Source organism: Canis lupus, chromosome 4 (assembly GCF_048164855.1).
Source record: "Canis lupus baileyi chromosome 4, mCanLup2.hap1, whole genome shotgun sequence".
In the NCBI taxonomy this organism is placed as follows: Eukaryota; Metazoa; Chordata; class Mammalia; order Carnivora; family Canidae; genus Canis; species Canis lupus.
Window position 1 is genome coordinate 58,378,761 of NC_132841.1, and position 27,528 is coordinate 58,406,288.

At 48.4% G+C, this 27,528-nt stretch overlaps 1 protein-coding gene across 3 annotated transcripts; it reads left to right on the forward strand.

Annotated features, from left to right (window-relative positions):
• Positions 1-276: 276 nt before the first annotated feature.
• Positions 277-23,049, forward strand: SPARC (secreted protein acidic and cysteine rich). Of its 3 annotated transcripts, XM_072824434.1 has the most exons (11): positions 345-432; positions 4,997-5,089; positions 10,594-10,663; positions 11,917-11,979; positions 12,497-12,584; positions 13,856-13,977; positions 15,802-15,922; positions 18,046-18,179; positions 18,876-19,024; positions 21,300-21,448; positions 21,859-23,049. In XM_072824434.1, exons 3-11 carry the CDS (start codon positions 10,607-10,609, stop codon positions 21,885-21,887), a joined length of 912 nt encoding a protein of 303 aa, XP_072680535.1. In that variant the 5' UTR covers positions 345-432; positions 4,997-5,089; positions 10,594-10,606; the 3' UTR covers positions 21,888-23,049. The 3 variants fall into 3 exon arrangements, with proteins under 3 accessions (XP_072680536.1, XP_072680535.1, XP_072680533.1); XM_072824435.1 differs by lacking the exon at positions 4,997-5,089 and having other exon boundaries at positions 277-432; XM_072824432.1 differs by lacking the exon at positions 345-432 and having other exon boundaries at positions 4,997-6,281.
• The last annotated feature ends 4,479 nt before the right edge of the window (positions 23,050-27,528 follow it).

A 27,528-nucleotide genomic window follows, 5' to 3' on the forward strand; every position in this document is an offset into this window, starting at 1 on the left:
ACTTGGGCCCAGCTCTGCCCCTGGGAGCCTTTGGGTAATCCCTTGCCCCTTCCAAGCCTCAGTTCCCCTTGGAACAAGGGGAAGATTGTTCCAGATGATTCCTGTGGACCCTTCCAGCCCTGGCACTCCATGAGTCTGTGTAGGTAGCAGCCCCAGAGCCCCTGAGGCAGCCAGTGTTGGGGAGCCTAGTCAGGACAGCACACCAGAAGAAGAGGAGGAGAGAAATGGAAGATCTGGCTGGCTTTGGCTGTGGCAGGGAGGGGGAGAAGGAGGAGACAGAGGAGGAGGAGGAGGGACCAAGGGGTGGAGGGGAGACAGACCCAGCCCAGAGCTGCGAGTGGCTTCCTGTTGCCTGGCTCTAAACCCTCCACATTCCTGCAGACCTTCACACTGCCCAGAGCGCACTCCGCCAGCTGCCTGCCTGCCACTGAGGTACGCACGACCCTGCCTGGCCTCTCCCTTCTCTGGTTGCTCCACCCTGACACCCTAGCTCACTCCTGCAGTTTGGGTACAGAAAGAGGAGAAGTGCTGGGAGGTCTGTGGGTCAGGGACAGGGTGTGCTTCTCCTTCAGGGCTCCATCACCACTCCCGCTAAGGGCAGGGGCCACGGACTCACTGCCTGTTGCTTTTCAGGTGGCATAACTTGGTCTCTCTTTTAGGTGTGCGGTACATTATCTCACTGTGTCTTTGAGAGTGGTTTTCTCTTTCTCTGTCTTTCTCTGTGCCTGCCTCTCTGGTGTCAGAGGCTGCCTGCTTAACCTCTGTGCTCCCTTCGCAAATGTGGCAGCCTGTGTTCCTAGGAATCTGATCTGGTCACAGCTGCATGGGGACGTCTGCCCTGCTCCCTCATTCCAGGAGAAGACACTTCCTAGACTTGGTTCTCGGGAGGGGTTCTGTTTTCCAAAAGGAATCTGCATCAACGATACATTGATCTCTGGAGGGCAAATAGTGGTGGTGGTGGTGGTGGTGTCTCTACCTTTACTCAGCACCTCTGAGAAGGCTTCTGTTTCCCTGGAATCCTCCCCCACAGACCCCTCCCCCCCAACACACGCACTCTGAAATAGCACCGTCAGACAGTCACTTCTGGGTTAGGCTTTGTTCCCATCCTGGGCTGCCTGGGTGTAAGCACAGAAACTCACTGGCTGGAGCCCTTAGTCTGTGTAGATCTGAAGACCCCAGGCATCTGATATCATCCAACCAAGGCTCTCCATCCTGTGGGAGGCTGGGTGTGGTGAAAGATGTTCCAAGAAGGGGAGGAGGGGGAACGAAAGATAGAGAGTCCCGGGCAACCTTCTCACACCTCCTTGTTTAGAAAGCCCAAACTCTATATGGAAATGGTATCTTGCCTTTTAGGATATTAAGTCCTCTTTGGACATACTCTTTCCTGTATTTCCTTGGTTAGCTTCATTGGCTGGCTGGTGAGTGGACTTCCTTGGGTCTGAGGGACACCAAGGGAAAAGGGTACACTGAGATGAGGCATGTCTTCAAGAAAGCCCAGTTTGCCCAAGAGAGAACAGAAAGACACACATTTTCCCCCAGAAAGGACAGCATTCTACACAGAACACAGAGAGGATATTTTCACTAGCAATTCCCCGGGGTTAAATTTCTATCTCATCCAAGTGCTGATAGTAGAGGGAGAAGCAAATAAGTAGGTTGGCAGACTTAAGGCGCACATCCTATGTGCTGTCTTAGGTAAGTAAGTCCTTTGGACTTAATTTCCCTATCTATAAAGTAAGAAGGTTGGACTTGATGGTCTCTGACATCATCTGGAACTTTCAAGGAAAAGTCTCTTAAATTGAAATCCACGGACTGGCCTTTGAATGAGCTTAAAGACATCTGCAAGCCACTTAAAATTGTTTGTATGGTAGTGTGTGTGTGTGTGTGTGAGAGAGAGAGAGAGAGAGAACGAGAACAAGAAGTGTTCACAGCCTTTACTCTTAAGATATCCTCAAATGGATGTACTACTTCCCAAATAGCCAGAGGGCATGATGATGTGGGAGATGGAGTGTGGGACTGGAAGCAGATGTATATTTGCGGGAGGATAAACAATTTTGAAAGGGAGTGGTTGGGGGAAGAGAGGGTTAACTCACAGTGCTCAGCTGCCACATCGACAAAGCCTGGAGCAAAGGGAGGGGGGAGGGGGAAGGGATGCCTGGAGAAGAAATCAACTTTTGAAACTTTCTCCAAGTCCCACCCACAGAAAGGCTCTTCTTTGCCATGACTCATTCTGGGAGGAATGTGAGTTGCCACGGTAACCTTTTTTTCAGGGTCTCTGCCTGCTGGCTGGGAGGGGACACTGAAACACTCAGAACATCAGGCTCGGTCTGAATGTCCCCCACTCCACTCAGTCCCCAAATACCAGGACTGCAAACTCTAGGTCCTGCCCTGCTGATCTCCCAGGATCCTAGAGCAGCTGTGGGGCTGTGATAAACCTCCCTGACTCGAGGTTTGAAGACTTGAGTTTTAGTTCCACTGCTGTCAGAAGGTGTCATTTGACCTTGAACTAATTAATTCTCCTCCGTTCTGAGCCCCAGTTTCTTCCTTGGTTAGAGAGCAATAACAACAATCACCTCAAAAGGGATACTGCGCAGAAGAAAGGATGAGACACAGGAAACACTTGGTAAACTGTGGCGCCTCCATGCCCCCCCATGCATTGGGTTTTTAGAACTGATAAACTTATGGCATCCAAAGACTTGGTGAACTCATTTCCAGCTTTTTGGTCCAGCAGCTCCATAATCTCAGGGTTGTGTATAACTTCTCTTTATCAAAAATGCTAACAGGCACGTTTAAGCAAAGTAAATATTGTTTAAATCCATTTTGATTTGGGCACCTTCGTATTTCCCAAGAGTGTTGTACCCTCCAGTGTGAAAAAAGCATTGGTCAAGGCGGTGGTAGAGGCAAGGCATAACTCACAGTGAGTGACATTAGGTAAGACCGTTCCCTTCTCTGGGTCTCCGCTTCCTAATTTGTTAAATGGGGAATCTAGATGGTCTCTAGGGGCCCTTCCAGATCTGAAGTCCTGCAAACGTAAATCCCAGAGGTTGCTTTCATGAGAAGAAATAGCTGGCCTACGTTTTTAACCCCTATCCCCCTAGTTGAAAAGAGGAGAGGAGGGCTAAGGGATCTTGGGTAACAGTCCTGTTAAAATCTTCATCCATCTGTAGAGACTTGTCAACCAATAGCATGGCTGGGGTCTGTTATTTACAAGAGCAGTTTTCCTTGCTAAAATAAGCTATAAATAGGAAAGGATGGTGGAGAAAAGACAAGAACTCAGGATGTGAGGTAAACCGGAGAATACTTGGCTTTTGAGGTTATTTAGATAGGTAGCCAAGGGTAGAGATAAACAGGGACAGACACAAATGAAGATGTAGACTGCAAACATGGATTTTACCAAAAGACACCCACGGGCACAGCTAAAAATAAATGCCTGCACACATGTGCAAACACAGAAGGTCATACTCTCACATGCCTCCCCCTGAATGATATGTTGAGTCACAGACAAGTTCCAGGTATACATCTTGGTGCACATACAAACCCTGGCCCTGAGCTACACGGGCCAAAACGGACCGATGCTTCACCTAGAGGTCCTCAAGGCCATAGATAATTTATATATACAACATGTCAGGGTTGTAGATGCTACTGCCATCTGTAGCCACATGCAGATGTGCAGAGCCAGACAGAACTACAGGTTATGACAAGTAGGTAGACACGTTAACACATACGATACCAAATCACTGGTATTCTCTATCTTCACAGATAATGAGGATCAGAGGATCAGAGAAGGAAGATAATTACTGAAGGTCACATGGCCAACTGATGTCTGAGCCTAACTTTTCTTTTTCTTTTTTCTTTTTTTTCGGGTTGGTTTTCATCTGCTCAGTTTGGTTTCACACCTGTGCACCTCCCTCCATAGGCAACAAGCCCTGTGGATGATGAGTGACAGGGGTACTTTCTCCCTCTTTGCTGGCCAGTGTGGCCTATCCCAGCCTGCAGGGCTTTGCCGTTTGGGCAGCATGATGCATCCAGTAGGTGGCTGCTCATTTGCTTCATGCTGGCTCTTTGCCTGATCCATCTTTAAAGGAGGAAAGAGAGAGTTGGAGCTGAGCTTTCAGCCTAACCTGGGAATTAATGAAGCTACTTTCCTCTACAGCACGGAGCCTGGATCTTGACCCCAACCCTGAACTCAGGGAGGCTGGGCTGAGCAGAGCCAGAGCCAGCAAGTAGTAACTTGGCAAAATTATTTAGAAAAGCCACCTCCTCTTATCTAGGACAGAGCTGTCTGAGACAGGAAATTAGCTCTACCCTCACTCTCAAGACATACAGCTTGGTGTCTACTGAAAAAATATGGATGGTGATACCAACTCTGTCCAGAATGGGGTTCTTTCAGACACTTGATATTAACCTATCTCATCTGGGTATCCCTCTGGGTCATCTTATCTTAGTCATGACATTAGAATCCCAGACTGATCAGAGGAAAAAAGAAACAATGCAAAACAAGGTGAACATCTGGATGGTTCTAAACATCTGGAAGTTTAGCATCGGTACCAGCCTGCCGTGTGACCCTCGAGAGAGTTGTTTTCCCTCTTTGAGCCTCAATTCCTCTATCCCTAAAACCAGGAGCATGGCAAAGAGGTTTCACATGGCTTGACGACACTAATCCATTGGTACTGGCAGCCAGAGAATGCTCAGGATTCAGATGCCACTCTGCACTTTAGGGGAAAAGGTCATGTGATCGATTAGTAATGTCTGCCACAGGCACTAGAGGAGCAGGTGGAGACATACTCACCATGTATTTGCTATCTTTGGTATGTGACAGCTTGGATTCTTTTTTTTTTTTTTTTTTTTTTTTCTGTTTCTTAGGATGCAATTGCCTTCTTTCCTTGTTCTTTTTTTTTTTTTTTTTTCATTTTTTTTTTATTGGTGTTCAATTTACTAACATACAGAGTTTGGATTCTGATGTTCTTTCTCACCTCCATTTGTGGTCACCCGGATGCAGCAGTGGCCCCTAGAGGGAGCCAAGGAGGAAAGCCTGAAGCCCCACCCTGGGCCTCTCCTAACCACCACGCAACAGTGAAACGTGGCATCTTAGGTGCGTTTATGGAATCTCTGTTAGGCTGATTCTAGTCCCAAACTCCAGGGCTGCTTTGGAGTTGCCCCAGAACCTCTTCACTCCTAGGCTTGAGCACCCATAACACCCTAAAAATTTCCCTTAGCTTCTTCCCTTCCAGCAAGAAATATTAAAATTAGAAGCAGAGTCAAGGGACAGGTTGGGAGGGGTGATGCTCTGAAAGGCTTCTATCTGAGCCCACTTAGAACATCAGGGCTGAAAGAATCCTTAAGGACGACCTTGCCCCAGAGTTTTCCAACTGTACCCACGGGAGAACCCAGAGATGCTCCAAGGGGTGTCTGAGCGTGGAGGACTTTCAGCCCCATCTCAACTCCACTTGCACCCGCTTTTGTTTTTTTAATTCTAAACTGATTTGTTGACCAGATCATAATATATCCATGTTTCAACAAATGCAAAAGCCTTTAGCTGCTTCAAATATTGGACTTCGCAGAAGACCTCATTGAAAGAGAGGGCTTACATAATTTTGAACACCACTGATCTGAAACAATCTCCTCATTGTGCAGATGAGCAGGGCCAGGTGTGGTCCAGGGAGTAGAGGAGCCCTCCGTAAGTTTGCGCAGTGAGCCGGGAGCAGCATTGCCAAGACTGCATCCTAGGACTCACGACTTCCATGTCACGAGACCACCTCCGAGAGGCTGTGCTTGCTCCCTGGCATTGAGTCTAGTGAGGTCCGACCGACTCTGGCGGCGCCTCTCTGGCCTGGCTCGGACCGCCTTCCAAGTCCCAGCTCCCTGGCGGGCTTGGCTCACAGAGGGGGTCCCTTTATTAGCCTCCAGACTTGTTTTTCTCTCTTGGGGCTTGTTTACCAGGAACGTGTGTTTTTTGGAACCCTTGTTTCCAAGCCAAACAGTGGGCGAGAGATGCTTGGTTTGCGTCAGCAGCCCAACTAAGAGGCCAGCCGGGGGCCCAGGCTTCTTCACTGTGTTCTCTGGAAGCTGGGCTGGTGTCCCCTTGACCAAGAGGAGCAGTGTCTCCTTTGTTCCACTTCGGCACCATTTCTCCTTGGGAGAAACACAAAGAGCCGGGGTTCTTGCCCTGGATTTTTTTTGAGGGGGATGGAGATTCTGGGATCCTTGGATTTTTAAGATGCTCTTCCAAGCAACATTGCTTACTCCTCGTATTCTCTCATATGAATCGTCCTGAGCCTTTCAAGGTAGGTGTATTATTTCTGTTTTACAGATGGAGAAATGAGTTGAGGCCCCGAGAGGGAAAGTCACTTTCTGAATGTCACACAGCTGCTAAGTGGCCGAGTGGGGATTTGAATCCATGAGTTCTATCTCCAGAGCCGATGTGCTTACCTTTATGGTACGCTGCATAACCCGTGGTTACCTGTATAACCACCCTGATGTGGTAGCCAGAATCCACATGTGGCTACTCAAATTTAATAATTGAAATGAAGTAGAATGAAAAATTCAGTTCATTTACACTAGCAATATTTCAAGTGTTTGGCAACCACATGTGGCCAATAGCTACCATGTTGGACAATGCAGATATAGAAAAATTTCATCATCTCCAAAGGGTTCTATTGGGCTGCACTGCTCCATAAACCTCTTTCTACTCAAATCGAACTCAGATTCTGTGCTCCACGTTCTTAAGAGCCTACAATTCCAAGACTGCAATCTAAAATTCCATGATTCTCAGATGTCCCCCGGTTCTGACATTCAGGGATATTTCAGTGTCCAGGGAGAGCCTGGATGAGGCCCTTTATATCTTGAGGGAGATGAACTGGGGGGCTGGCTGTACTTTTCCATCCCCAGAGTCTTTCTAAAGAGAGAAGTGACCTCAGCTTCGGGTCCCGCTGGCAGCTGAAGACGGGTTTTCAGCCGTCTCCAGAGCAAATAAAGGCAAAAGGAAGGGACTTGATGTACGGAACAGGGGGAGGAGGCAGCTGTGGGGTGGGGGTGAGCAGTGTCCGCATTTGATGACCACCAAGCCAAGGGAAACACACCTCCTGTTCCTCCCCTGGCCCAGTCTACTTTCCCTGTACCTTGGGCCAGTTCACAGCCCATCCGGGCTCCATTCAGGTGAGCACCTGGGTGGGACCAGCTGCCAAGAGAAACTGTGTGAGGTGAAGAGCTGGCCAGTGGTGGAGCGGGGCTGCTTGGGCCCTCGTTCAGCCCTGCCACTCACTCCCTGGGGCTCTTGGAAGATTCCTTCCCCTCTCTGGGCCTCAGTCTTCTCACCTGTACTATGGGACAGCAAGATATGCCTTAAGCCTCCAGTGGGATGCTCCGAGACACTTTGGAAAGGACAAATATAGACATCATCACAAAGGAGGGAGTTTTCATTTAAAACTAGTCATTTCTACAAAGCTGTTTATATTTTCACTGGGAATACCAGATCTAGGTTTGATTGACAACGTATGTGTTCTAAATGTTGGGGTTTGACTCTGTCTGACCTCTCCGGGGTTACTGTGGCACCCCATTAGCTGTGTAAGATGGGTGCCAGACCTGTTTCAGAGAGGCTCAGGGAGGGATCTTGTGTGTGTGTAGGAAGTATGGCTGTGTGGGAAGAACAGTCCAGCTGTTCTCCTTCCCTCTCGTCCTATTATCTGGAAGGAAAGGGTTCTGGGATTGGTGATAAAGCATCTGGAGAGAAAGGGTTCTGGGATTGGTGATAAAGAACCCCAAACTTGGAAAAAAAACTCTTTCTCCAAGATTTAGGGTCATTTTCTTAACACTGTCACTTCCTGCCTTTCTCCTCTACTCCCACAGTGGACTGAACGTAGTCCCTATTAGGCTTAGCCCAACTCCATGAGAAGGGACGTTGTCAAGGCAGTTTGACTTGCAAGAGGCCTGAATGTTGCATGATTTCCCACTCTCACCACAGGCTCATCAGGAAAGTGGGACTAGGAGCCTACCCATGCCTTGTCCACCAGTGCGTCATAGATTCCATACAAGTGAGGCCTTTAGACACTAAATACACTATAAGATTTAGAATTATTTTTTGGTTCTGGCTGCAAAGCCAGCAGCAGGAAGGGTGAGTGTGCCACTGGCAAAGAAGCATAGGAAGGGGGTGAGGCAGGAAGGACAGACAAAAAAGTTGACCAACAAACCTTTCCCTGGTCAGAGAGGGGAGCACAGCTGCTTTCTCTGCTCAGATGAAGGACACAGACTCTGAGGATGTTGGTCTTCTTGGCTCTTCAACCAGAAGCTTATTACATGTCCAGTCCTAGCTAGGGTATCTCTCCAATGACATGACTTCTGTCGCTGGAGCCCAAACAACATCTTTTTGTGTTTCTAGCTACTGGTCTCACTTTGACCCTTTGACTTCAAACAGGCTCAGACAAGTCATCCATTGATGCTTTCTCTCCTGTTCCATTCATAAAATCGTATGCAGGGGTTGTCTTGCTTGTATCTTCCAAATGGGAAAGCAAGCAGGGAGATTTTTCCACCTTAGGCCTGGGGGAAACAAGCATACAACTGTGTGGGGCAGGAACATTCTAACAACTGCCTGGAAAGACTGGACGCCTCTGAGAGTTGAGCCAGGGTGAAGCAATGCCAGGCCTCCTGGAGGATCCCATTAAATTTCTGTTAGTTTTATTTCATACACACATCATGAAATAGGAGATGAGGTTTTGTGTCTATTTTAATACAATAAAGGGCCATTATGAAGTCTGCTCCTCCTCGCCTGTTTCTACTGTTCAAATGCTATAACCCAAGTGAAGAAGGGTTATACCGCAGGTGACAACACATGCCAAGACCATTGTGTACCTGCAGCATTTTGAGGGCATTTCAAGAATCCAGCCTATGACCTCTAAGCTTACCTAGTCCTACCCTTACAACCGATGGAAGGGGGAACAGAGTCTGGAGAGGACAAGCAATTTAACCAATACACCAGTATACTTTTGAGGCAGATCAAGGACCCCTGGCATTTAATTCAAACCGAGTATTTTTTTTTCCATGATGCCAGGCTACCTCCAAGGTACTCTGTCAGTTGAAAAGTCTTGGAAAGAGCTAGGGTTAATGAGCCCAATACAGAAGTCTGTGGGGGCAAAAGAGGGAAGACATGGCCACTGCTCATGTCTCCTAAAATCTACTGGGGGGCGGAGGGAGCACTCCTGTTTCATGTAGGCATAGGAGGAACAGAGTAGACCAAAGTTAGAGGGAGGTAAATTTAAATCCATCTAAAGAAGAGCTTTCTAAAGCCATTTGGAAATGAAGTCCATCTAGTGAGAACAAGAAATAAATTGACCTTCTTACAGTTCCTCTATGAGGGATGGCATTTTGGCAGTGAACCATCAGAGAAGATTCTGCTCCCAAATCCCTGGGCATCCTGAGATTTTTGGAGTGAAGAGGTTAGCATTTAGAGAGTGACGTCTTAGCAGTTACCAGGGCAGGAACATGTTTCAGATCTTAGCTAACATTCTTCAGCTGTGAAGAGGAAAGAGGAGACAACATGAACACATGCAAATATGTGGTTAGTTTCCCTAGGGGACAGAGAAGTGCTGTGCCTTCTGGGTAGAGTGGAGAAAAATGTGGCTACCCTCAAGCTCCCACTGGTCACACTCTAAGACTATTGTTTTCTGTTTTAGAAGGTAGATCTCATTGTCTCAAATTGGCAGGGGGTTTCTGCCTATTAATTTCCCACCCTTTCAAAAGGAGTAGGAAGGAGGAGGAAAAGGAAGAGGAGGAAGGTTATGGGAATAGGAAAAAAAAAAAAAAAAAAAGAATCCTGGAACATCAAGGATTTAAGGGTCCTTGAAGATGGTCTGGCTCAGTATCTCCCAAACTTGACTAGTTAGCCAACCACCTTTGTGGAAATACTCTTTAAAAACTTCAGTAAATGTGGGCAGCCCGGGTGGCTCGGCAGTTTAGTGCCGCCTTCATCCCAGGGTGTGATCCTGGAGACCCGGAATCAAGTCCCATGTCGGGCTCCCTGCATGGAGCCTGCTTCTCCCTCTGCCTTGTGTCTCTGCCTCTCTCTCTCTCTCTCTCTGTGTGTGTGTGTCTCTCATGGATAAATAAATAAAATCTTTAAAAAACAAAAAAAAAACTTCAGTAAATGTACAGACAAAAGAGACTTTATATCTTTACCATAAATGGAGAAATCTTTGTCTTTTGTCATAAATGGGAGGAAACAATAAAAATAAACACAAAGAAGACAAAACAACTTTGTTGAATTCCAGCTGGATATAGTTTCCTGCGGAGGCTCTGAGCCAGAACCTGCTCTCTGTTACAAAGGAGATAGATGAAAAAAAAAAAAAAAAAACAAAAAAAACAAAGGAGATAGATGAGTGCTAGAAAGGTATGAGACATCTTAGCACCACACTGAGAGTTTCTCTTCATATTGTTGGGATTGGAAGAGAATTGAGTGGAAGCAGATTTCTCTTCCATCTTTTACTATAACTTAATACACACCTCTAAAATTACCCTGCGTCTCATAGGAATTCAGTGTCAGAAGGAGCTCCCCTATCAAGAAGCCCTCCTCCACTCACTCAGCTCTCAATCTCTGTCTCCCCACAGGGTTCCCAGCACCATGAGGGCCTGGATCTTCTTTCTCCTTTGCCTGGCCGGGAGGGCCTTGGCAGCCCCTGTAAGTACCCAAAGAGCATATTTGCTTGGTCTTCCTCACACCACCAGCTCAGTGGCACCAAATCTGCTAGCTCTGGATGCTTGGGGGTGCTCAGGGACTTCCCTGTCTATCTCATTATTTGCCTTATTTTTTAAAAAGATTTTTTTTCTTACACTAATAAGCACAGGAGAAAAATTGAGATGAGGACTGTTGGATGGAGAATCCAGGGAAGAGATATTTCCATGTAAGGAGAAGGTGAACTTATAGCAGCCACAGAGAGGGTTGGCTAGTTTCCAGATCACTTGATGGCAAGCAACAGGCTCCAATCTGGCCAAATTGGGGGTGAGGAGATACAGTTGTAAATCATAAAATCAAAGATGTTAGGGAAGACTGGAAAAGGGCAGGTTCAGGATCTGAGAGGTAAGAACAAGTAGATGGTCTTGGAGATGCTGCTATCTGAATGGATCTGCTCCAGTAGTATCTTGAGAAAACGTGCCAAGAAGATTTAAAAACAATTCAAGGAGAGCCAGTCTAGTTGAGCTTGAGTCCTGGCCCTGCTTCTTGGCCAGGAGAGTGTGGAGCACCCTGACAGACACTCCCGCCAAGACCTGCTTGCAGGGGGCTAGTAGTAGTCATCCAAAGCTGAACTGGAAGCCAATAGCGGAAGACAGAGGAAGAAGCATGCAGCCGGCCGACAGCTTCTCTCAACCCCTGATTCCCTCATCCTCTCTCCACTAGGAGGTGTGAGTGATGGTGGGCTCTGGCAGGTCCATTTTGCCAGAAGATTTGGCAGGGTTAGCATTACTTTCAGAAGAAGGCCTAGCCAGCCAGGCTCCTCTTGCTGCTTCCCACTCCCAAGTTGACATGGCAAGAAGGAATCACCAAATCATCATAATAATATCACACTCCTGGGGAAGCTAATGACATCTGTTAAAACGCATGATGTTCATGCCTCGTGGGTCTCCGTTGTCCCACTCTAAGATGAAAGGAGTTGGTCTGCATCAGTGGTTTTCAGATTCATAGGGGTTCAAAGCAATGGAAATGCTTTCCCAAGCTAAATCTTCGATAGATGGCCCAGATATAAAATATATAAAGGTGGGTGCTCCAGAGTTCCAATGAGCCCTGTGTTTGGCTTCTCGTTCACCCTCATCACCCCACCCAGGGCAGTCCCTGACGCATAACCTTGGGGATCTCCAGTGAGCTGCTCTCCTAGCTCCTCTGGCTGGAGACACATCGTTCTGACCTCTCTGAACCCCATTTTTTCTTCTCAACAGCAACAGGAAGCCCTGCCTGATGAGACAGAGGTGGTAGAGGAAACCGTGGCTGAGGTGGCAGAGGTAGGTGGGTGGGGACCCCAGACCTCTACATTCATTCCCTGGAATGGGCGTTTGGCCCTTCCCATGTGCATACACAGCACAGATGTGAATCCTGTGTATCCCCCAATCCTGACGCATTCCTGAATGCTTCCCAAACCTTCCATGGCACACTAGAGTTGGAAGCTATGATTTTGAAATTTTTTATTTTTAAGCTATGGAACAATTTTTCTTAGGTGAACACCCACTGTCTCCCCATACATTAAACATAAAGGGGGCTTTGCGATGTGGCTGGCGGGGGTGGCGGGCTTGGTACCCCTCCTGTTCCAACACCTCTGCCAGCCTCTGAGGCATCTCGGTGGGTCTGTAAGAGCCCATCCAAATTCTGGACCCTGACATCATGTGCTTCCTGTGCCCTGGGCCTGCACACCTTTCCAGCTTGTCTCTCCTTTCGTGGGACCCGAAGCTTCAAGGAAATCCCCTCCAGCATTTACCTCTGAGGGTAGGAGCCATTTAACTCACCCTTCTCCCTCTACCCCAGGGACCTGTGGGAGCCAACCCCGTGCAGGTGGAAGTAGGAGAATTTGATGAAGGTGCTGAGGAAACTGAAGAGGAGGTGGTGGCTGAAAGTAGGTCCCTTTCTTGTGTCTTGTCATGACCAGTCTTTGTCTTCTGATGCTTGAGCCCAGGGCATGGGGACAGCCTACATGATGTTCTTTCCCAAGGAAATTCAGGGTGGGCTGTGGAGGAGAAACTGTTGACTCAAAGGTTAGGAATATTCTCTGGAATCTAGGAATGATCTATGTATAGCCAGTCTGTCAATTCTGTGAGTGTCAGGAAGGGATGTTCCCAAGCTGGAAATGGCCTTCCCCCCTCACAGCTATTTGCCCTGATTCCAAAGTTGGGTTTCACGACATAGCTCATATAATACTACCCTTGGAGTAGGTGCCAGAAAGAGAGAAATGTCCTTCATCTCCAGCCCACCATGCTGGCATCTCCTTCCCACAGAGTACAGAGGCATCATACCCAAGGGGTTAAAGCAAGGACCTGGGAGGCAACCAACCTAGGTTTGCCTCTAAACTTGTTGACTCATGCTGAGAGTGCCTTCCGACAGCCTGCTTAGCTCCTCTGAGCCCAGCTTCCTCATCTCTAATGCAGGAATGATGAAGACCCTCACCATACAGCTGCTGGAGGATTACAAGATGAGGCACCAGAGCACTTGGCTCAGTGCCTGGGAGGGCAAGCATCCAATAAAGAATGACTAAAATACCCCAAATCATGTATCAGGAGGAAACGGCTAGATTGAGCTGTCATCCTGAAGGCACAGAGTTTTTGTTGGAGTAGAGGGGCATCTACTGAGTCTGTTCCTCCCCTCCTCCAGGCCCACCCTCATCCGGTGTTTACCAGACACAGCTGGGCTCTATTGTTCAGTGTGGGCCTCAGGGCTCTTCTCCCTCTTCCTTTATGGCCACTCAAGTCTGTTTTGCTTGGCCTCACGGCTCCTTGGCACCCTGACAACAGCCGATTTTCCAAGTCATTCTTGAAAGGTTATTTTATAATACCCAAATGCCTCACTATCACTGAGGAACAGAGAGCTGAGAACACAGTGGTTATTTCAATCCTCAAGGGAGTTACATGGTATCCAGTGCTCCTAGGTCCCAGATTAAGCCTGCAACTCCCCAAAAAGTACCTGACCCTGACCTCACACTGAATCTCTAATCCCCAGACGGAGCCAATTTCTCCCTTAAATGCCGATTGCTGGGCTCAGCAGAAGAGAAAGGACTCAGGATTGTCCAAAGCCCAGAGTGGGGGCCATGGGCGACAGTTTTACCCAAGGATCAGTCTGGTTGGGCTGGGGTGGACCCGGTGGTGCTAACTACATGTCCTTGTACTCCACCAGACCCCTGCCAGAACCACCACTGCAAACATGGCAAAGTGTGTGAGCTGGATGAGAACAATACTCCCATGTGTGTGTGCCAGGACCCTACCAGCTGCCCTGGTCCCATTGGCGACTTTGAGAAGGTAAGGGTAGGGGGTTGGGGAATCAAGCCCTTGCAAACATGGAGTGGCTGCCCAGAACACTAGTGGCTTGGTGGCTCTATGGGGCAGCTCTAGTCTCAAAAGTTCCTTTGCCGTGTAGTCACAAAGTGGAAGTAAGGCTCTGAAGCCTCTGCCTGTCACTGGGTCTCTCCAGCAACCAGCAAGAATTTATGTGGCACCAACAGGTTCCCAGCTCCTCACCAGATCTAGAAAGGAATATATCAAGAGCATCAGACACTGAGATAGGGGCTTTCTCTGCTTGGGAGTAGCCTAGCAAAGCATCAGGCCCAAAAATATGGGTTCTGGGGTCAGACTGAAGGTTGACTTCAAACCTCATTGCCACCCTTTTAACTTAGCTGTTAGATCTTAACTAAGTGCAGAACTTTCCCAAGTCTCAGCTTTCTCATCTCTAAAGTGGGTGTAGAAATAGGCTTTATTTCATAGGGCTATTGTGTGGATTTGTAGGAAGTACTTAGTACCCAACATATGCTATATAAAAAAATCTTTCAAACCCATCCATTCTGCCTCCAATCGGACTCATTTATCCAACCATCCATTCATCCATCCATATGATTATTTGTTGAGTGCCCACTCAAGACAACCAATGTGCTAGTGATGGCCTAGCTCAGGATAGCAAATCTGGTATCAACGTTATTCCCATAACCTCCTATCTGGGTTCTCCATCTTTAGTCTCTCCCCAGTACAACTTCTCCTATGGGCCCCATCGTTTAGCATCCTTGCCAACTCTTCCCTCCTCTTCACCCCTTTTCCTCCCATCCCACTGGTCTCCAGTGCCCATCAACTCTCCCTCTGCAGTGATATATAAGCAATTTTGAGTGAGCACATACAGGAGGTTTGACACAAGGCTCCCAGCCTCCTGACAGAGATAGTGCCACTGTCCTTGTTCTGCCCTCAGCACCTCTGCTCAGCCACCCCCATGTACAGAGATTCATTAGGAGGACTCGCATGCCTCAATGTACAGTTGTACTCACAGTGAAGACTTACTGCAGTGGCATGTTAAAGACACATAGCTAAAAAATACTGGAACAAGACATAGGGAGAGTCTGGAGGAACCCACGTACAGGCTTGCTTCCTTTCTCCACCTGCATGAGGGGTCTTACAAAATGCACTCTTTCCTCAGCTACAAAGATACTGGCACATGGGAGCAATGTTTCTGCTCAAGGAAATCCATTAGTGACTTAGCACTCAAAGTTTTCATTGAGGACTGGTCACGTAGGCACCCTCTGCCTAGCACATACCCAAATTCCAGACTCCCAGAAGGAAAGCAGACGTTCAGCATAAACCGAATTGTTTGTACAAGCAGTCTAGGCACAGTGAGGCGTCCTTATCTTCTATGGAAAGTTTTATGGCAGCACAGGGACTTGTTTACCAGCCAAGTTCTTGGATGCCAGCCAAGGGCCAACATCGCAAGCGGGTCTTTCTAAGCATAGCAATCCCAGGCTCTCTGTGGTAACTTTCTCCTGTACCCTCTGCCTTTTTTGCCATCTGCATCTTTAACTCATCCTTTCCAGATCTGCCAGATTTGTTTTCCCATGTCTCAGCCTGATTCTGTTGTAGCTCTGCTCGGAGACCACCTGTGGCTCTCAGCAGGGGCTGAACATCGGCCCGGGAGCCCAAAGAGCGGGTTCTTATTGCAGCCCCACCACTAAGTCACTGCTTGGCCTTGGGCTCATTGCATTCCTCGCCTGGCCCTTTGTGTCTCCACCTCTGAAATGGGCAAAGATGGTGGTGCCAGCGAAGGGCTTTGGAAGTGAAGACGAGGTGCTCTGTGCTTTTTGCCGACAGGTATGCAGCAACGACAACAAGACCTTTGACTCTTCCTGCCACTTCTTTGCCACCAAGTGCACCCTGGAAGGCACCAAGAAAGGCCACAAACTCCACCTGGACTACATTGGGCCTTGCAAATGTGAGTCTGTCCTGGTGGCTCTTCCAGGCTCCCATCTCGCAGAAGAGCCCTGATCTGGTGCTGACACAGGCTCTGCCGCCCCATGCTAGGTGACATTGGGCAAGTCTCTTCCACTCTCTGAGCCTCAGGATTGCCATTTATAAAAGGAGAGGATTGTCTACGAGTAGCTTCCTCTGGGCTCTGCATTTAGGACGCCTCCCAGGAAGGACTGAGCAATTGTGGAAGCACAAGGTCAGGGTGGATTTTTGGAGCCTCTTGCTGGCATCCAACACACCGCATTCTTCTTCTCTAATGATGAGGATGCTCTTCTATAGGGCTAACCCAAATCTTTACTGCTTCAATATTGTAAGGCAAAAATGATGTTCTCTCTGGGCCTATAACAGATTTTTGTTTCATTTACAATTTTTAAAAAAATTTAAGTAATCTCTTGCATTACACAACCTCAAACTCACAACTCTGAGATCAAAAGTCACATGCTCTTCTAACTGAGCCAGCCAGGCACCCTGGGCCTATAAAGTGTTTTGAAAATATTTGAATTTGAATGCTTTAAAATATGGGGCATGCCTGTCAGTTCCCTTTAGGCCCTGTTACTCGGTGTTGCCATATCCTCGGCATTTTCACTCCATCACATTCCTAACTGCCCACTTGAAAAAGATGAACCATCCTCTTCTAGAAACCTGGGAGTTAGGTATTTGGGGGAAAGAATTGCAGGATATGGTCTAGCTTTTTTTTTTTTTTTTTTTTTAAGATTTTATTTATTCATTTGACAGAGAGAGAGGGGGAGAGAAAGAGAGAAAAAGAGAGAGAGAGAGAGAGAAAGAGCACAAGTAAGGGGAGCAGGAGATAGAGTGAGAGGGAGAAGCAAGCTCCCTGCTAAATAGGGAGCCCAATGCAGGGCTCAATCCCAGGGTCCTGGGATCGTGACCTGAGCCAAAGGCAGATTCTTAACCAACTGAGCTACCCAGGTCCCCTTTGTCCAGCTTTTTGTTAGTGATTCCAGGTGCAGATTTCACTGGCCTAGGTGTCTCCCGGGTACATCTGGTCCTCCTCCAAGATAACACACATGTTGTGTTGTGTGCCTGGTATATTCTGGTATTACATGCCATGGGGGAGGGCCACTCACCTGCCTCAGGTATACAGAGTGCACAAAGGTGGAGAAGAAAACCAGGTTCTCCTGTGGTCAGCCCCACTTTCCCAGTTCTGGGACCCAGGGCATGAAATGAGAAGGCACAGAAAGGAGGCAGGGGGAGGGGAAGGAGGACTGGGGAAGGAGTGTTGATGGGAATCTTTGGGCAGTGAGACTGAGGAGTGTGCCAAGGGGCCTTTCACCAAGTGGCTTTTACTGTCCTCTGGGGCATATTGTTCACTTGCTCCAACTCCTAGTGTGTCCACTACAGATGTTCCCGTCTACTCCTCAGCTGGTGGTGGAGAAGGTAGTGCTTCTAACCACAGAGGGAACTTGCCCTAGACTTAGGATGAGGGAAAGATAGGCCTCTAAGCCCCAGGACAACCATATGCCCTGGATGGTGGATAAGGTTCTGATCATGTGGCCTTGAGCAAGCTCCTTCTCCCCATGCTAACCAATAAGACCAATAAGAGGGTGGACTTGGTCTGACATTCTGGTATTCTAAGTTCCAAAGATCAGGATAGAATCATTATCATGAAGAATGTTCTGGTGGGTAAGCATTACTGACCTCCCCACCCCAGCTAACCTGGGCTTATGGATAGACGTTATTCCTCAGCCTCTCAGCTTCAAACCTCTCCCAATGGTTGGAATCACCAGTGTGGGACCTGGGCCTCTGTCTTTCAGACCCCATCATGCAGAAAGGTGCAAGAGTCACTGGAGTGACCCGTTTACCTTAGCAGATCAGATTAGGCCAAGGGAACAGCAGGCATGTCTTTGTGTCTCCATTTGCAGAGCATTCTTCCCTCCACACGGTCTCCTTTGCTCACTAGGGTGAAGACACTGGCCCAGAAAGGCCGAATCGCCCACTGAGCCAAGGTTGCTGATGGAGCTAGCTATAGGAGGGGCCCGGGGTGGGAAGCTTGGCCTAGCTGGCACGTCGGCCCCCAGGCATGCAGGGTCAGGGGCTGTGCTGGCAACTCCTGTGTTTTGAACCTAGACATCCCCCCCTGCCTGGACTCCGAGCTGACTGAATTCCCTCTGCGCATGCGGGACTGGCTCAAGAACGTTCTGGTCACTCTGTATGAAAGGGATGAGGACAACAACCTTCTGACCGAGAAGCAGAAGCTGCGAGTAAGTGCCCCCTTTCTGGCCTGTCCCAGGCCTCTGCCCAGCTCTGAGCCAGATGGCTCCTGGCCCCACGCTTGCTGAGATCCACAAGGTCCCAATCCTAAAACTAGGCCCCCAGGTGGGAGCCTCAACCCCTGCTCTGACGAGTGCCCTCATTCTGGGTGCTGGGACACAGACGTCTCACGGCCTCTGGAGGCCCACTGTATGCGTTCACTTCTTAAGGACCCTGAGAAGTCTTGTAATCAAGAGACCTGCTCAGTTCATTGGTTTAGCCCAGTGTTAAACACAAAGGGACACAGACAGCCCTAAGCTTTTCTCCTTCGGAGTCTGTGGATCTTATGCTTTATTGGATCTATGGAGCACTTGGAGTACTGATAAAGTACAGATTCCTGAACCCTACCTCATGCCTATAGAATCAGGGTCTCTGTGAAACCAGGTCCAGGAAGCTGCATTTTAACACACTCCCCAGATGAGTTTGATGGGGCAGCTCTATGGAGATAGACTCCTTTGAGATCAGCCCAGGCCTCCGCTTTTGTGGATGAGATACTGGCACCCATCTCTGCCTCTTTTTTCCCTCATTTTGAACCTTGGCCTTAGCTGGCCTCTTCTGGCTCTGGCCTGCTGTCAGGAGTGGAGAGGCCCTGACTGGCCTGGACTGTCTCCGCTAGACCCTTTGTCACGCAGCGTCTGCTCTCACAGGTGAAGAAGATCCACGAGAACGAGAAGCGCCTGGAGGCTGGAGACCACCCCGTGGAGCTGCTGGCCCGGGACTTTGAGAAGAACTACAACATGTACATCTTCCCTGTGCACTGGCAGTTTGGCCAGCTGGACCAGCACCCCATTGACGGGTAAGGCCTCCGGCCCTTGGATCCCTTGGCGCTGGTATAGACAGTGTCACAGGTCAGGGCTGGCAGGTGCACTGGGTCTGGTCAGAAACCCTCTCGGCCGTCTCTGCTGCTCCCAGCCCTGCAGCCCACAGTTTGTTTGCGCAGGGGCCGAGGCAAGGAGGAGCAGGCATAGGAGAAAACACGCAGGACCGAGGGGAAGAAAGCCAAATACGTTTTCATGCCAGAAGAAGTGGAAGTCCGAGGGAACTGAAAATCCCTCCTTACCCCTGTGCATGCTGGCCTTGCGTCTCCGTTAGTTGAGGGAGACTGAGCTAGGGAGGCGCTCAGACTCCCTGGGCCAGCGCGGCGGAGGTGGGGCAGCCTGCGTGCTCACAGTCCCTCAGCAGGACCTGAGACCCGGCCCCGATAGGGCAACATCCACGGAGCCAATCCCATCCACGTTGCAAGCCTTGGTTTAATTGTTCTTGCTTCTTGTCCAAATGTGAAGAGCCGTGCAAGTCCACCACAGAGCAGTCAGGCAGCTGTCAGCAAACACTTACTGAGCGTCTGTTATGTGCTCAGCACTATTCCAGGCAGGAGCTTTAACAGTAATCAGAACCGACATGGTCCCTGACCCCGGGAAGCTCACGCTGTGGGTGATGATGGGCTTCTGACGATCGAAGAAACAAGTAAAAAGGCTCCCAGAAGGTGCAGGTGGAGGCCTGCTGCACGTGAGGCCGAGTAGTGATTGTCAGACCCTCGGCACAGCTTTCTGGTCTCCTTTTGCCGGGTGTTCTTGGGGGGGCAGAGAAGGATGGGGCATGCTGTTGACATGCCTGGGGGAGCACACTCTGTACAGGGGTGCTCCTTACTGGAGGCTTACCCCTGGTTCTCCATGCAGGCTGTGTGCTTGGAGTCCGCCCACCTTGTCGGCCATCCCCTGCGGCCGGGGTCTCCTGAGCTCTGGGAAACTCCCTGCTGCTTCTCTCCCAGGCTCTTTCCATGGCTGGGATCCAACTGAGTCACTCACGGTGGAGGGGGAGGGAAAAGTCAGGAGGACATCTGGAACTCAGGCTGAGCATCTGGATTCCACCACCATGAAAGGACCAGGAGAAGAGACTTCCAGCTGGGGCGATGGGGGCGGTGCATCTGGGAAAGTGCTCCAGCCTGGGCCAGGGGATCCAGCCGTCCCCTCTTCTCATCCCAGAGCTGCGTGGTGACCTTGCCCGAGCCCCTGCTTCCCTTAGGGCCTTGATTTTCCGACCGATAGACTATGTAAGAGGAGGGAGTGTTCCTTCCCATTCGAACACATTGTGTGATTCCTTCTGAGTTAGGAGGGGCGAGAGGGTCTGGGGGTTAGAGAGAAAATTGGAATCACAGTGTGGCCCCTTGGGGAAGAATATTTTGAGGACAACTAGTTGAGGGCTCTGGGAAATAAGGAGAAAATTCATACATGGGCTCTGGAGTCCAGGCTGGCCGGAGGAGTAGGAATGGAGGACGGTGGGAGAGAAACGAGAAGGCCTCCTTCTCACACATTATGATATACAAAAAACTAAAGCTCCATGAAGGTTACGGTTCTTTAGACCCTCCTGCCAATCCCAGTCCCTTCCCACTTCTCCCCAGAAGGCAGCACTGTTACCATTTTGATATATCTCTTTTTGGACTTTATTTTTAAAAGGGAGGGGAGGGGGCGCAGTGTGGAGGGGCAGAGGGAGAGAGAATCTTAAGCAGGTTCCATGCCCAGGCACAGAGCCCGACGTGGGGCTCTATCTCACGACCCTGAGATCACGACCTGAGCTGAAATCAAGAGTCGGAGAGCTTACCCGGCTGAGCCACTCAAGCACACTTAGACTCTTTCCTATGCATTTGTAGCTACACAAATGTGTGTCCACCAGAAACACACATTGTGGTTTCATACCAGATTCTGGCCTACCAATAGCAGAATATTTTCATTTTAAGTTTCTTTGCCCCAGTTCTCAGCCAATTAGGAAATAGTTAAATGCACCGAGAGGCCTTTGTTACGAATCCATGGGATCTCAGAACGGGAAGGGCTCTTAGACATTATGGTCAACTCTCCCCGCTTTGATGGAGGAGAAACAGGCTCAGAGGGGGACAGTGCCTGCTCTAAGCCCCACCGCAGGTCCGGGGTACGGCGAGGGGTAGCCCAGGATCCCGGCTTCCTGTTCTGCTTGCACACCCCTTCCTTCTGCTCTGTGGGGCAGGCTCGCTCTCCCCTGGCTCTCGTGGAATGGGGGGGCTTTCCCATGCCTCAGGCCCTCTAACCTCTTGCCCGCAGGTACCTGTCCCACACGGAGCTGGCCCCACTACGTGCACCCCTCATCCCCATGGAGCACTGCACCACCCGCTTCTTTGAGACCTGTGACCTGGACAATGACAAGTACATCGCCCTGGACGAGTGGGCGGGCTGCTTCGGCATCAAGGAGCGTGAGTGTCTGAGCAAAGGGGCCACTGTCCTGTGCCCTCTCTGTGCCTCGTTAACTCCTTTTTCTGCTCTTCCCGTCCGGGTGGGCCTTGCTTTCTCGGGCGCCTTCTGGTCCATCCCCTTTCTCTTTCTCTTCCTCAAGGGCAGCACTCGGTCTGTGCCTCGCACTATTTTGGTAGCTGGCAGGCACCTAGAGAGGGGATAGGAAGTGTCACTTGGCAGCGGGTGTGAGTGACAGGAACAGGCCGGGGTCAGGGAGACCACAGTTCTCAGTCTTCAACCTCCTGGGTGACCTTGGGCTGGTCCCCCGACCGCTGGCCTGGGGTGGGGGGGACCCACCGACTGCTGGGGAAGCCGTCTTCCCCTGTTCAGGGCCTCACTTCTAATTCTGTTTTCTCATCTTGCTTTGCAGAGGATATTGACAAGGATCTGGTGATCTAAATCCACGCCTCCTTCCGCAGTCCCGGATCCTCCCTCTTTGATCTTTCCCTTCCTGTTTCCCCCAATGTTTAAAATGTTTGGATGGTCTGTTGTTCTGCCTGGGGACAAGGTGCTAATATAGATTTAAGCGAATACATTAACGGTGCTAAAAATGAAAATTGTAACCCAAGTCATGACATTCTTAGTCATCACACGGCTGTCGACGCCTCTTGCTCACCCACTAACGGTCCCCTTCTCTTGCCATTTGCTGCGCTGCCTCGTGTCCTAGTGGCGTAGGGGTGGGAACTTTGATCTGCTCGCGTCTGCCTTCGACACATTGCATCTTCAGATTTTCTCTCTGTTTCTCAGTTTGAGACTAATGCTCACCAAGTTAGTCTTTGTGTTCGTTTTATTTCAGGGTATTGGCTGCTGGGGGTTCGCCCTCATGTGGCCTGAAGGTGGGCGAAGGGAAGTAGCAGGCACGTGATGCTGGCAAGGATGTTTCTGGGGCTGGGGAACTAGTGGGAGAAAGTCCTGCAGAGCCCAGCAGCCAGAGCCGCAGATGACAAGGCGGTCACTCACAGCCAGGACCTGAGTCTGTGTTAGGAAAACATATTAATTCTCATATAAACCCAGTTCCTCACCATTTTCCTCTCATCTTTCAGTGCCATTTCTCTTCATGTTAGGCTGTTTGTACAAACTTTTGGGAGCCGGGGTGGTACATCAGTTCTCTGGAATCCGCCAGGCCGCTGGGGGGTGGATCACCACACCCTGTAGGGCTTCTCCCCTCCTAGCTGTCTTTGGGAAACGCAGGACTGGGAGGCTGTTTTGACCAGAGAGGCCAAGGTCAAGAGCAAGGTGTAGAAAAATTGTAAAATAGAAAAAGTGGTGTTGGTGAATTGGTTTTGTTTTGTTTTGTTTTGTTTTCACATTTGGATAGCTGTCACAAGAGGTCTTTCCCTCAGTTTCCAGCATGTTCTTCCTTTTCTCCCTTTCTCACGTTTTTCCTCCTATTAATCAAGAGAAACTTCAAAGTCCATGGGATGGTCGGATCTCACAGGCTGAGAACTCGTTCACCTCCAAGCATTTCATGAAAAAGCTGCTTCTTATTAATCGTGCAAACTCTTGCCACGATGTGGGGAGTTTGACAAATCTTTCAAAATAAAAAGTAATGACTTAGAAACTGCCTTCCTGAGTGATTTTGCATGTGTCTCAGTCTTAGACATCTCTAATTAGCCTGACACACAGGCACACGGATGGACGTGTCTGCACACAACGGCACAACCGCAAACCTTTGCAAACACACTACTATGCCTTGATGTACACACAGGCTTCTTTATATACCACGGATGTATTTGTACACAGGGAATGTACAGTTCCTATAAGCACAAATCTAGCTTACTTTTAAGATTTTATTAATTTGTTTATTGAAAGAGAGAGAGAGCAGGGGGAGGGGCTGAGGGAGAGGGAGAGAGAATCTTAAGCAAACTCCCAACTGAGCGCAGAGCCTGACACAGGGCTTGATCTCAGGACCCTGAGATCATGACCCGAGCCAAAACCAAGAGTAGGACGCTTAACCGACTGAGCCACCCAGGCACCCCAAACTTTTCTTTCTTTCTTTCTTTCTTTCTTTCTTTCTTTCTTTCTTTCTTTCTTTCTTTCTTCCTTTCTTTTTTTCTTTCCCTTCCTTCCTTCCTTTTTCAATTTTATTTAAATTCAATTTGCCAACATATAGCTAAGCTTACTTTTGATTTTATGAACGGTGTGCTGAACTTTTCTCATTACTGTACTTTATTATAGAAGCACCAGGCTAAGCAACTATATTCACCCACTATCCATCCATCCTCTTTTTTCACTGCCTCATATTTATTTATTTCTAATTTTTATTTAAATTCTACTTAGCTAACATACAGTGCAATATTGGTTTCAGGAGTAGAATTCAGTGATTCATCACTTACATAAACACACAGTGCTCACCATAGTGCCCTCCTTAATCCCCATCCCCCAACTCCCTCCATCAATCCTCTGTTTCTACTCTGTCTTTAAGAGTCTCTTATGGTTTGTTCATCCATCCATCTATCCATCCACCCATTCAGTCAACAAATGTTTATGATACACCAACTATGCACCAGGTCCCATACCAGGTGATAGAGACTCAGTTGTGGCAAAGTAGATGAAGCATTCATTCTAGAACTTCTAATCTAGCAGGGAATAGATTAAACAATTGCACAACTAGGGGTGCCTGGTTGGCTTGGTGGAGCATGTAACTCTTGATCTTTAGATGGTGAGTTTCAGCCCCATGTTAGATGTGGAGATTACTTAAAAATAGAATTTAAAAAAATTGCACAACTAAATACAAATTATAAGAAGTAAGAAGTACAGTGAAGGAAGAATAAGGGAAGCCAGAGTATGTGCAATAGGAGGACACAGCATTACTCTAGAGCTTCACTCTCCACATGGTAGCCACTACCCAGGTGTGGCTATTTAGATTTAAGTTTAAATTAATTAAAATTAAAACTTCCAATCCTTAGTCACAGTGGACACTTTCAAGGGCTCATGAGCCACATGTGAATAGTGGTTACCTATTGAACAGGGTAGATCTAAGCATTTTCATCATCTTGGAAAGTTCTATTGGGGGACACCTGGGTGGCTTAGCAGTTGAGCCCCTGCCTTTGGCTCAGGGCATGACCTGGGGGTCCAGGGATCAAGTCCCACACTGGGCTCCCTGCGAAGAGCCTGCTTCTCTCTGTCTATGTCTTTACCTATGTCTCTGCCTCTCTCTGTGTCTCTCATGAATAAATAAATAAAATCTTAAAAACAACAACAACAAAAGAAAGTTCTATTGGACACAGCTGTTTCATGGCTTCCTTGAGAAAATTTGAGCTGAGTCACAAGGGAAAGGAAGGATTAGGTGTGTGGAGTAGGGAGAGAACAGAGAAAGGGCAGGGAAAAGCATTCTAGGCAAAGGGAACAGCATGTGCAAAGGCCTTGAGGTAGATGGGGAGCAAGATGAATTGAAGCTGATATGACTGGTGTACAAAGTGAGGTGTAGGTCATATCAGATGAGGCTGAAGAGGTGGGCAGGGGCCAGACTCTGCAGTCTCATAAGCTATGCTAAGGAGCTTGGATTTTATTTTTTGTGCAATGGGAATTCATTGGAGTGTTTTAAACCAGAGAGACAAACAGAATTAGATTTGCTTTAATAAGCACACTGATTCTAGAAAGAGATAATAACATTGAAAATCCATAGAGCAGTTTTCAAAATCCGTGCATGTTCTTCATGCCAGTGCGATAGCTCAGGCTAGTAAATTTAAAACTCCTGTTAGAGATGGAAAAATAAGCTCAAGAAGGTGTGTGCCACTGCAACAGAGCTGAATCTTCAGGTGCCAAGTTGGTTTTCTTCCTCCTTTTATTTGAAATTATTTTCAAACCACAAAAATAATGCAAACTTAAAAAAATCGAATTATATTCTAGTGTTCTCTTTTTTCAAGAGTTTGGTCTTGGGCATTTGAGAAATGCAAGCATAGCACTAGTAGTCTCAGTCTCTAGGGATCCAAGCAGAGATGGAGTAAAGTCAGTTCTGGTACAGGCCCATTCATTCATTCATTCATTCATTCTCTGGTATTGATCAGGTGCCCACAGGGTGCTAGGCACGTCCTACATGTTCAGGAGTAGGGCAGGTGTTGATCCCAGCAGGGAATAGATAAAACAATTGCACAACTAGGGGTGCCTGGTTGACTTGGTGGAACATATAACTCTTGATCTCGAGATCATGAGTTTGAGCCCCATGTTAGATGTGGAGATTACTTAAAAATAAAATTTTAAAAAATTGCTCAACTAAATACAAATTATAAGAAGTAAGAAGTGCATTAAAGGAAGAGTAAGGGAAGCCAGAGTATGTGCAATAGGAGGACACAAATTACTCTAGAGCTTCACTTTCCACATGGTAGCCACTACCCAGGTGTGGCTTATTTAGATTTAAGTTTAAATTAATTTAAATTAAAACTTCCATTCCTTAGTCACATTCATTTGGAGATTTCCTTCCAGCTAGGCAGACAATGCCCAAGTTAAGGAACAATACCATTTCAGGTGGAAACACATGCCATGAAGGAAATAAAGCAGGGAGCTATGATGGAGCCTGGCTTTACAGGGTATTTGGGTAAAGAGGGAGATGTGACATCTGACCTCAGGACTGTGGGATATAGTCCTTAGGCCTTGATTAACCCCAGGGCAGATTATCTGTGAGATGCGTGGCACCCATGAGTATAACAGCTCTGCCACCACTTACAGAGAAGCAAACAGGTTCTGGGAAGTCGAGGGACTGTGTCATATGATGAGACAAGGCAAAGAGGAGGAAACTGGGACCCAGAGCTTTCTCCTCCATACTGGAATGTCTCCCTCTGGGAGCTTTTCAAGGGCAAGGCAGCACCAGAGGGGCACGAAGCATGAATCCCAGGGCCCTGGGAGGACAGGGCTGCACCCCTGCTAGCTGCAGAACCACTGATCAGCTCAGTTAACAGGGGCCCTCAGGACCTAGAATCCTTCAAGGCAGTGAGTGTTTCTATATTCTATCTGTGCTTTCCTTACTGTTAAATCAAATCACTTAAAAACGAAACAAGACAACTTAACACTTAAAGGAAATGATTTCATTACCTTAGATCGAAAATCAGTATCCTTTACCATAACTAGAGATAAACCTTACGGATAAATACAATAAAAATATAAATACAGTGAAAAAACAATGTTATGCAATTATTGTGTCCCATGCTTGAGGGGTGGTCTGTTTTTTATTAAAAGAAAGAAATCTAAGAGATTATCTCTTTGATAATCAGATGGCCCCAAAGAGAACTGAATTATAATTAATTCAATGTTAACGAATGCCAAACCTGTAACTCTCCTGAAATCATCTCCTAGGTCATAGTTGGGGGGAGGTCTACCTCGCTTTGGGCAACTCCTATCTGCAGTGAAAGGAGTGTGAGTCTCAGCTGGAGACCATCTGAGTCCCTGGTAACAGAAGGCTCCTTCCTTCTGAATGTCTGCTGTAGAACTGGATTGAGCCCTTCTAGTCCAGTGACCTAACCTGGATCTTGTTTCTTGTCTGATGACAGTGGTCCTCTTAGGTGTCTGACACAGAGGAGGCCAATAATAATAAAAAGATTAATACTTAAATGTAAGGGGCTCGTCCCCACTCCCCACCACCTAGACAGATCCTTTGTCCCCAGTCCTCTCTCAGTTGTAAGGGCTCCTGCCTCAAGGCCACATCCCCTTTGTGAAGGGGCTCCGAGGTTATCTCTCTTATTAGGCTGAGCTGGGCTGCCCGGTGTCTGTAATGGCTTTGGCTACAGGACTGCAAGGGTTAAACGTGTGCAGCAGGAAACAGAGAAACAAGGCACCCTTAGGAGGTAAAGGGGTCTTGGTCAGGGAGATGGCAGTCTAGTTCTCAGACCCCTGGTGCAGGCCTGGACAAGTGCCTTCCCCTCTAGGGGTCCAGGCTCTTAAACAATGGTAGAGGGATGCTGGATGAGATGGTCTTTATCTTCAGAGAGTCTATGAGGTCTCCATTTGTGTCTTTGTGATCTGGCTGCCCTACGGATAAGTGAGGCCCCTGGGCCATGGAGGCCTCACAACCTGGTTTCCAGATGGCTCCCCCAGAGCCAGCGGG

Bases quoted from the DNA above. Each gene is read 5' to 3' on its own strand.
- SPARC (XM_072824435.1), top strand. From the start codon at position 10,607: ATGAGGGCCTGGATCTTCTTTCTCCTTTGCCTGGCCGGGAGGGCCTTG. The intron at 13,978-15,801 runs GTAAGGGTAGGG...TTTTGCCGACAG, and splicing joins CCATTGGCGACTTTGAGAAG to GTATGCAGCAACGACAACAA. The intron at 18,180-18,875 runs GTAAGTGCCCCC...CTGCTCTCACAG, and splicing joins CCGAGAAGCAGAAGCTGCGA to GTGAAGAAGATCCACGAGAA.